Source organism: Pteropus vampyrus, unplaced genomic scaffold (assembly GCF_000151845.1).
Source record: "Pteropus vampyrus isolate Shadow unplaced genomic scaffold, Pvam_2.0 Scaffold875, whole genome shotgun sequence".
Classification (NCBI taxonomy): domain Eukaryota; kingdom Metazoa; phylum Chordata; class Mammalia; order Chiroptera; family Pteropodidae; genus Pteropus; species Pteropus vampyrus.
In genome coordinates this window covers 68,477-78,686 of record NW_011889656.1, presented here as the reverse complement: position 1 = coordinate 78,686, position 10,210 = coordinate 68,477, and the positions used below count along the sequence as shown (strand labels likewise).

The 10,210-nt window shown below is 61.0% G+C and overlaps 1 protein-coding gene and 1 long non-coding RNA gene across 2 annotated transcripts; both read left to right on the top strand.

The window, feature by feature from the left end:
- Nucleotides 1-27: 27 nt before the first annotated feature.
- LOC111734213 lies at nucleotides 28-7,171 on the top strand. Its single transcript, XR_002778374.1, has 3 exons — nucleotides 28-1,685; nucleotides 1,764-5,125; nucleotides 6,650-7,171. It is a non-coding gene; the product is annotated as an uncharacterized LOC111734213 (long non-coding RNA).
- A 373-nt stretch (nucleotides 7,172-7,544) lies between these two features.
- ISG15 (ISG15 ubiquitin-like modifier) lies at nucleotides 7,545-8,638 on the top strand. Its single transcript, XM_011386042.2, has 2 exons — nucleotides 7,545-7,694; nucleotides 8,095-8,638. Exons 1-2 carry the CDS (start codon nucleotides 7,692-7,694, stop codon nucleotides 8,584-8,586), a joined length of 495 nt encoding a protein of 164 aa, XP_011384344.1. The 5' UTR covers nucleotides 7,545-7,691; the 3' UTR covers nucleotides 8,587-8,638.
- Nucleotides 8,639-10,210: the final 1,572 nt, after the last annotated feature.

Below are 10,210 nucleotides of genomic sequence, written 5' to 3'. Positions count from 1 at the left end.
GCCTGCGCGCGCCGCTGTCACCTCCGGAACCAGGCGGGAAAATCGCCGCGCGAGCGGCGCACCAGGAGGCGGCGTCTCCAGGCTGCCCCGGCCGCGGAACCCCGGGGCTGGGCAGAATCGTGGGGTTCACTTGCAGGCCGAGCGGGGCGTGGACGAGTTGGGGCGCAGAACTGTCCGTGGGCGGCGCGGGAAATCTGAAAGGAAAATTCGCGAGGGGCACCGAGTCAGGCGCCCCCGAGGTGGACGAGCCTCGGCCAACACGCCTCCTGCCTCCTCCGCCGTCCCGGGTCCCCGCCTGGGCCTAGGACCTCTGCACAGCCTCTGAATCGGACCTGCCGGGTGCTCAGCCTCCAGGGACCCGCACCACCTGCAGCGCCTACGCAAGACCTGTGACACAGTGGACGTGGAACACCAGACACTGGGCGGGAGAGGAGTCGGCTGGCCGGGTCATGAGGCAGGGTGGCGTCACAGTACAATGAAATGAGGGCACAGGTCCAATGAAGTGATACCGCAGGGCAGGTAGTGATGTCACAAGTCAGGCAGGATGACGTCATGCAGTATAAGGATGTCACTAGTCAGGCTGGCGATGTCATCAGATAATCAGAGGTGATGTCTCAGAGTGAATGTGGGTGATAACACAAGCCAGATGACGTGACATCATGAGGCTCGTGATGTCACACTCTTCTACATTAGCTGCACCAGCAAAGTAGGGCTCGCAAAAAGTGAAGGACATCTGTTAAGATTTTGTTTATTTCAAAGCACCACCGTGGGAGGCAGGGCTCTGCTTATTTCGTGTTCGATGTTTCCATCTTGAATTTCGCTGCGGGCACTGGAGCCGGCCCTCCGGCTGGGGAAGCCCTCCTGGGGCTTCTAATCCCTGCGGGAGGCGACTGCAAACAAACAAAACAATCCCTCCGCCGTAGAGACAGATGGAAGTGGGAGAGAGGAACCCCCTTCCGACCTGGTGATCCGGGTCTTAAGCGCGGTGGGGTCTTCAGGGAAGACGGCAGCCCTGCGAGGCCCCGGGGGAGGGCGCGGCCCCCCGGGATCGCAGGGGCGCGCGGACCTGGGGAGCATCTGGAGAGCTCGAGGTCTTTTCTGACCGAGGGAGAGAGCGGACAGGCCTCTCCGACAGGTCACCTCGGCTTCTGGGGGTGGTGTCCACGGCTGGCCCCATCACCGGTTCCCGGGGTCACAGTCCGACCCCACTACGGTGCCGCGCAAAGTTTCGCGTCCCACCTTCCGGAAGCCAGTCTGTCCGCTGGTGCTAAACCGAACCCCCTCTCCCGCCCCGCGCCCGGCAGAGGGCGGCTCAGGTCCTCCCCGCCACCCTCGCGCCCCACACAGCGCCGAGCGCCTGCGGGCCGAGCGTGAGGCCGCCCACTCCCGCCTCCCGCCACAGAGGAGCTGGGCAGGATCCGCGAGGGGACCCTGACTGCCCAGAAAGCCCTGGCTGTGCCGGTCGGTCTGGTGTCAGGCGCCTCAGACCAGTCCTGCTGTCGGGAGGAGGTCGCCGGAGCCATGGAGCCCCTGCTCTGACCCCACCGCGGCCCGCGAGCGCCCCGAGTGGCCACCGGGGTCTCCATCCCCGCTAGGAGTGCTCCGCGGACACTGCGGACCCGACCCTTCCGAGGTTCTGGGATCCGGTTGGCGCTGGGCTCTGCACCGCCCCCAGCCTCCCATAGGTACGGGAAAGGCAGGGGCTTCAGGCTGGAAGGATAGGCCTGAGGGGCCGCCTCCCTGACCGTTCTTTCCCTCAACAGTCGTCAGATGGGGCCGCTTCCTCTCCTGCGCCAGGTATCTGTTTATCTGTCCCCGGGTTATTGGGAAGATGAGTGAGACCCCACTCGGGAAGCAGGTGGAACTGGATGCATGTCAGCCGCAGCTGTCACTGCCCCCCAAGAAGCTGCAGGAGGGGACTGAGCAGAGGGGAGGGGTGCCCCACCCAAGATTTCCAGACGCTGGTGTCTTGGTCCCCCAGCCACAGCCACAGCCAGGAGCCCTCTCTAGGCCACAGCGAGGTGAGCCTCCCCAGGGACGTCACCTACGCCCCCGCAGTGTCTCTCACAGGGCTGCCCCCCCTCTGTATGTATGGTCGTGTCTCTCTGTGTCCTCGTCCCTCCAACTGTCCCCTCCCTGTCTTTCACATCTGGGCTTGCCTGCATTTAGGCCCATGGGGCTCCCTTGCTCTGAGTAGGAATGTTCTGGGCTGCGGAGGAGAAATGGTTCTGAGACGCTAGGGTGGCAGACTGCCTTTTCCAGAGGGACGGAGCAGTGTCTGTCACCCCACATGCCTTGTGGAGTGTCCTTGATGAGACTGTGACAACACTGACCAGCCAAGACAGGGCCAGTGATGAGATTGGACTTCTGGGCTGGATCTTCACAGGCTCCACGAGTCTGCCTTGCCGTCCTGGGCACACGCTCTCAGAAACCAGGAGCCACGGCCCCGGGAAGCGCGGACTGTGCCTGCGGAGAGGCCTGTGTATGTATTGCAGCCAGCACCCCGATGGAGGTCTCAGATGTCAGACACGCAAGTGAGACACCCCCAGGCGACCCCAACCTGCAGCCACTGAGCCACCCGCGTCGCACCTCCCCAGCTGCCCCCGCTCTGCTCCAGCCCTCGACTGGCAGAGCAGGGCAGTTTTGGCTATGACATTTTGGGCTTGTGACACCACAGTAGTAACAGGGCTAGGAGGGACGGGGCCAGGTGGACCGGCCTTTCCCTCCCGCCCCCTCCCTCCTTGTCTTGAATCGTCTCTTCCTCCAGCATTTACAGAGGCTTTGAGCCGGGCTTTTCTGTCTGACGAGGTGCCTCCTGAGAGCCATCGGAGGCCAGCTGTCTGTCTACCAGGCCTGAGCGGGCCAGGCCCCAGATAGCTGGTGACCACAGGGGCATCTCCAGGGCCCACTGTTGCCCATGTGGATGGGGGTGGGGGCTGAGTCGGGAAAGTCTGTGGGGACTGACAGAGGTATCTTCCAGGCCAGACATGGACCTCTAGCCTTGTGGGGATCTTATCACATCCGGCCACCGTGACAGCATTCCACGTGGCAACATTCAGCCACTGTCCCTGGAGGGCCTGCCAAGTGCTGTCTGTGCACATCCTCGTCCTACCTCTGGCATGGAGTGGCTGCTGCGTTGCCATGCTGCCCTTCACATCGCACTGGCATGGGGACTCTGAACGTGAGACCACCCGGACGCTCCCCCTGGAATCTGTTCCCCCCTCTGCTGCTCGGGGCAGCAGCCTGACTCAGGCAGCTGGGACCAGAGCTATCACATGACCAGGCTAGCCAGTCGTAGGCCGGCTCCTGGACAGGGACGGGGGCGTCGAGTCGATCACCAGCGTTTGCTAGAAACGGAGAGTGACGGGCACAGCCAAAGGAATCCAGGATGCAGGGTAGAGGCGAGGGGAGCGGATGGCTCGGGCCCAAGCTGAAGCAGTGGTGCTGGCGTTCGAGTGCAGTCCCCGCCCCACCCCCACGGCCAGTGGGCATCTTCCACCCCGCAGGCCCCGAGACTGGCACCCCTTCGCTCAGTCACCTGAGACTGGGCAGCAAGAGCCGCTCCCAGCACCTGATGAGCGACGGCATCTCCCTGTGACCTGGACGTTGCCAGCATCTTTCTCCAAACCCTAAGCGTCGACACCTCTCCCCATTTAGGAAGTCATCTCCCTCAACTTCTGGGCAGTGACAGAACCCGCTCCCCACCCCCGTCTGCCTGGATGCCCCTCCCCCCGATGCTGGCTGGTCTGCTTTTCTCTCCGCTCTGTGGACCGCTGTTCCTGGGGAGAGGTCAGCTTCCTCGTCCCACTCCTGGGCACTAGCACACCCGTCTCTGCTTCCCTGAAAAGCCACAGCTTTGAATCTCGTATTGTCACACCTCACCCCGGGGCCCCCCTCATTTCCTGAAGTCTTCGCTCCTGGTCTTCGCTCCTGGTCCTCGTCCCTTTCCCCGCCCACTCCTGTGGTAGGTAGTTCTTGGTGATTTCAAAGTCCACACGCCTAACTCTTCAGCAGGCTGGACTTCCTCTCCCTTTGTGGTCTTGCCACTTCCCGCTCGGCCACTGCTTCCCTGGCCGCGGTCCTTTCTCATAACTGCATTTCCTGCACGGCCTGACCGAGGCTCACGCTCTGACCACTTCCCAGCCTCGCTGCTCAGCCCCGGCCCTCCCCTCCAGCCCCTCTGTGATGAGCCCCAGGCTCCTGCTTCCTCTTCCCCTGACATCACTCCCCGTCATCCACCAGCCGCTGTGTCTGCTTCTCTCTTTCTTCATCATCCTCACTTGACCAAATCATAACCGGAGTCCAAGCCCAGCTATCTTTGTGGCTTAACACCACCCTCTAACCCTTTCTCATAGTCGGCGGGTGTGGCTGGTGCTGGTGGCTTCTCTGGTTCCCACTCGCACAGCTGCTGTCAGCCGAGGGTGAGTGGGGCTGGAGGGACTGAAGTGGCAGCATACGCGGACACGGGGGGCTGCATCGCTGGGCCACGTGGCTCTCTGCCACACGCCCCCCCTCCCCCGCCTGAGCCAGACCGGCTTCCTGACGTGGCTCAGCCAACACACCAGGAGGGTGAAGTAGACCCTGAGGGTCTCCTGAGGCCTGGGTCGTGGGACATACACAGTGAACCCTTTGCCACATTCCATCGGCCAAAACAGGTCACAGGGCCAGCCGGATTGGAAGGACGAGCCACAGGGTGCCGTGGCTGTGTCTCTGTCATCGCACTGGTCCTCTGACATCTCGCAGCCACATGTGTCAGAGAGGCACCGAGCCACTCGCTGGCCGTGGCCCGTGGGTCTCAGGTGGCCCCGATGTGGCCCAGGCATCATCACGCGTCCCTGTCCAGTGCCCAACCCAGACAGCTCCCGCACACCCGGGTCCCTCTCCTCAAGCCCAGGGTGCCTCTTCCCTGCCCTGCTCTCATCAGAGCCGAGGATGCAGATTGTCCCTTCCGCCACGCTCTGCATGCCGCTGCTGACCACATTTCCCTAGGAACGTCGCCCTCTGGCACGTCAGGTCCGACAGACGTCTACACCACATTAACTCGTAGCTTCAAGAATGTCAGCCAAGGCACCTCCAGGAGAGCTTTGAGGGCGGAAGCTCCTTGTGTCCGATTTTCAAGTTTCGGGTAATTTTCTCAGCACTGGGAACCGTAGCCTCTCCCCCCATCTCCCCACCTGAGCCTCCCCTTCCCCTTTGGAGTGGGAGGTGTGGCTTGAGACCTCATGGGGCTTCAGGCAGAAATCCAGGTTCAGAAGGCGTGAGCTTTGTGCCACGGGCAGTCCTGCCTGCGGTCAGCCTATGGCAGGCCAGCAGCTGAACCCGCTGGTCCTTGTGCCGCTGGCAGCCCAAGCACAGGGACCCTGTGGGTCAGCATCCAGCTGGCTATGGGCCCCTACCCAGTGGGCTCCTTCCTTCCCCTCGCCTCGCCGGGTCTCAGGTCCTGTGGTTTGGACTAAGTCCAGAGCCGCCACAGCCAGCTCCTCCCTCCCTCCAGGCCACTCCTGATGCAGCAAAAGGAATCCTTCCCACCTATAGCCCCTCGACCTCCCCTGAGGGCCAAGCCCCCCAGTCCAGGGTCTGTGTTGGTGGGAACCAGGTGCCAGGCTGCTTGAGTGGCCCCCTGGGCCTGCTGGTCAGTGTGGGAACAGCATCCTCCTCTGCCCCATACCTGCCCTCCTCTGTGGAGACAGCAGTCACAGGGCTGTGGATGGCGGGGGGGGCGAGGCTCTGGCAAGAGAAGGGCAGGGTCCAGGACAGCGAGGCTGTGGCTGAGGTCAGGAAGTGCCCACTGCCCAGGGAGGAGAGAATGAATGTGAGAGGGAGGGTCCTGCTTTGACAAACCCAGGGCCTCCGAGGACACATTTCCTGGTCAGCCAGAGAGTAACAAGCCCTGGGCTACTTTCTCAGAGTGACCTTTGAGCTGTGACCAAGGGCCATTAGCCAATCAGATGTCATCCAGGAGGATGGTCTTGGGAGCCTTGACTCCCAGATGGAGAGGCAGGGAAAAGGGTTGAGGTCTGAGTGAGAGCCGGTCTCGTGGAAGGCGTGAGACCCACACCTGTGCGAGGCGGGTCCCTGCAGCCCCATCAGGAAGCAGGGGTTCCGGGGACGAGGCAGTGCCACGTGCGGCCGGGCCTCGGCGGCTGAGCGCTGCCCAGGCTCACAGTCAGCATGAAGCGCTGTGTGGTCCTCCAGACATCGGAACTGAGTAGAGAGATGGAGCGAAACAAATCGGTTAGGGTCGTGGTGCTGGTTTCACGGGTGCTGCACGTGGGGACTGTCGAACTGCACAGTGACTGGCAACCGCTGATCTGTTTCTGGTCTCTGTGGATTTGCCTGTTGTGGGTATTTTACATAAATAGAATTACACAATACATGGCCTTCTGTGTCTGGCTTCTTTCACACGTAGCATAGTGTTTTCGAGGTTTATTCACATTGAAGCAGGTGTCAGTGCTTCGTTCCTTTTTTACGGCTGCATAATACTCCAGGTAAGGGTAGGTCACGTTTTGTTCATGCATCCGTCTGTGGGTGCCTTTGGTGGTTTCCACAGTTTCTACCGTTTGTCTGTTGTGAATAGTGCTGCTATGAACATGTGCGTACAAGTATTTGTTTGAACACCTGTTTTCGATTCTTTTCGGTCTACACTTAGGAGTGGAATCGCTGGATCACGTGAGACTCCGTTCAGCATTCTGAGGAATGACAAGACTGTTTCCCGCAGTGGCTGCACCATTTCCCATTCCCATCAGCAGTGCATACGGGTTCCAGTTTTTCTATGTCCTCCTCAGTATCTGTTATTGACATTTTTTGTGATTATTATAGTCATGCTAGTGGGTATGACATGATATCTCATTATGGTTTTGATTTGCATTTTCCTAATGACCAATGATGTTGAGTATCTTTTCATGTGGTTATTGGCCATTTATATATTTTCTATGGAGATATGTCTATTCAATTCCTTTGCCCAATCTCTGAGTTACATTTTTGTTGCTGACTTTTAAGAGTTCTTTGCATGTTATGAGTACCAGACCTTTATCTGACGTATGATTCGCAAATATTTTCTCCCATTTTGGGGGTAGTTGTCTTGCTTTCTCTGTAACCTTCACGAGCTCCTTTTTGTAGAAAATAAGATACATCTCATTAAAAAATCTGAACAAATATTGTCCTAAACCAATGGTAATTATCTCTGTGTAGTTTGGATTGTCACTATTTTATGTTATTTCTCAACTGTGACAGTGTTTTCCAAGTTTGCTAATTTTGCAAGTTGATAAATGGAAAGCGAAACTTTCCAATCATTACCTCACATTCTTAGGACTTTTGTGCGCCTTGTAAAGGACTTGAAGTGCTGGACGTTTGGGGGGTTTCTGACCGCACACTCCTGGCAGGGCGCGGTTTTGTCCTGTGCCCCTGGGCCTAGCCCAGGGTGGGGGTGGGGCGGGGCGCGCGCGGCCCCCCTTCATTTTTCACTGTTTTGTTTCTGCCGCTCGCTCGCCGGCTAGCCGTGGGAAACGGAAACCGAAACGGGAGGTGAATTCCGCGCCTGCGAGGCCGACTCCCAGACGCCGCCCCCTGACGTGGGCGCCCCGGCTCCTTAAAAAGGGCTGAGGCGCCAAGGCGCGAACCAGACGCGAGCGCGCACAGAGGCAGCGAGTTCGTCACCGCCCGCAGAGGACCTAGCGCCAAAGCCTACAGTCATGGTGAGGCGGGTTGACAGGTGGGGCAGGTGGGCTGGCATGCGTGGGCCCCCCTCACCCTGATAGTGTCTCCCAGGGGGGAGCACCTACTGTGCGCCAGGCAAGCAGAGCTGCCCCGAGCTGCCCAGGTCCCTGAGTGTGGTGGGGGGCAGGGCTCCTGACTCAGTCTGGGTCTCGGAAGGCAAGTTCTGCCCAGGGGCCAACTCGGAGGCCCCTCGGCGGGCATCTTAGCTGGTGAAGGGAGGCAGAGTGGTGGGCGTGGCGGCTGCTGTTCTGGAAACACCCTCGTGTGTCTCCAGAGCCTGGGGGCCCTCTGGGGTGGGTGGAGAGGACCCAGAGGAGGGAGCAGAGTCCCAGACCCCACGCTCTTGCCCGGGGCTGACGCTCCGTGCCATGCCCACAGAGCGGGAACCTGAAGGTGAAGATGCTGAGCAGGGAGTTCCTGGTGCCCCTGACGGATTCCATGCTGCTAGCGGACCTGAAGCAGCAGATCACGCGGAAGACCGGGGTGCCCGCCTTCCAGCAGCGCCTGGTCACGCACCCGGCCGGAACGGTGCTGCGGGACGGGGTCCCCCTCGTCGGGCAGGGCCTGGGCCCCGGCAGCGCGGTCCTGTTGGTGGTACAGAACTGCGACGACCGCCTGGACATTCTGGTGAGGAACGAGAGGGGCTGCACCAGCGTCTACGAGGTCCAGCTGACGCAGAAGGTGGCTGAGCTCCAGCAGCAGGTGTCCCTGAGGGAGAACACGCCTGCCGACCAATTCTGGCTGAGTTTCCAGGGGATCCCCATGGAGGGCAAGCAGCAGCTGGGGGAGTACGGCCTCACGTCCCTCTGCACCGTGCACATGAACCTGCGCCTGCGCGGGGGAGCAGCGGGGCTCCGAGGGCTGCTCTGAGGGCCCCCAGTCCCTGACCCCTTGGCGATAATAAAAGTTGATGTCAAGCTAACTGGCTGCCCGTTTGCCCTCGCCCCGCCCCCAGCTCCCTCGCGCGCGCGGCCAGCGCTCCATTCTGCACGCCCCTGCAAGCTTGGGGGAGGGACGGCGGAGGGAGTAGGGCAAGGGGCCCCGGAGTCACCAGGTTCGGTTTGCTAAGTTAAGAGACAGCCTAGTAGGATCCAGTAGTGAATCTTCCCTGGATAAATTGAACAGGTGTCCCACACGTTTGGAAAACTACCAAAGAGGCACACCTGTGGGAGCCCTGGTCAGCCCCTGCACGACCGGTCCCCACCGCAGACAGCACAAAGGCAGGAAGGCCTGCTAAGTTTCCAAAGGCCACAAAGTGAGGTCCTGGCTGGGACCAGTCCCCTTGGAAGCCATGGGGGAGTGAGGCCTAGGACATGCCTGAGGGGGGGTCAGGCCTCTTGGCCCCCCCAGAACCCACCTGCCCGCCCTGTCCAGACTGCACTGGTCTGGGGAGAGGTGGGAACAGGGTCCTGAACACACACATCACCATCGTTGTGAGCTGCTGAATGGCAGCTGCTCGGAACAAATACTCCCCCCAGGAGACAGCATGGGGAAGGGGGGTTCCTCCAGGCCCTGTGGAACAACTTGTGGGGGGCACTTGATTTGGCACAAGCTACAACTGCTTCCACGCCAGGTGCTGCTTTCTGTACCAATTTCCCAAATGAGCTCATGGGAGGCAGGCTGAGTCAGCCTTGGAGACAGGCGAGATGGGGGTGACAGAACACACATGTCTCTGGGCCAAAGCCCAAGACCCTGGGGACTCTCAGACCTCAGCTTGTAGGCTCTTCAGGGAGATTTGGAGACCCAGGAGCACCCTTTCTGGTCTGTGGGGGTCTGCATCTGGGCCAAAGGTCTGCCTTGCCTATGACAGATATGTGTAGACATGCAGGTGCGTGTGTTGGGGGTTCGCCTGGTGCCCGCATCATTTCCTGAGCCCCACCCTCACCGCTATGTCTCCTGCAACTTAGCGAGGGTGAACACATACCCTTGACGCTTGCGGCTCAGCCCTGCGGCTGGCTTGGGCTGAGGGGCGCGCCGCAGACCCAGCCCTGGAGGAACAGGAGGGGCCGCCTCTCCTCCCGTCGTTAGGCTCTAATTTGGACCCGCTGGACTTCAGCTCATCCCGCTAACCTAGCCCCGCAGCTGGAGAAGGGCGCTTCTGGGAGCTGGAGAGGGTGCGTGGCCATTCGTCCGCCGCGGACCCGAGATTGCCGCTGATAGACGGCAGGGGGAGCCCTCCACCCTGCCGCGGGGCCGCAGCAGGTCCGCAGACGGGGGTGGGCGGGTCTGCGCTCCGTTCTGACCAATCGCAGCAGCCCCTGGCCCGCATTGGTCCTAGCCAGCTGGGGGCGCGGTCTGCTGGGGCTGCCTCCACTCCTGGACTCGCCGGGGGTCCCAGGCCCCGCCGAGCTTCCGTCCCCAGTTCTAGCGTGGGGACCCCCATCAAGTTCCTCCCGCCAGGGGAGGAGCGCAGTTCTGCAGCGCTCGAGGGGCGGCGGGGTCCGAAATCTGGCAGCCCCTCCCAGCGGCCAAGGAACCCCCGCCGCTTCGACCC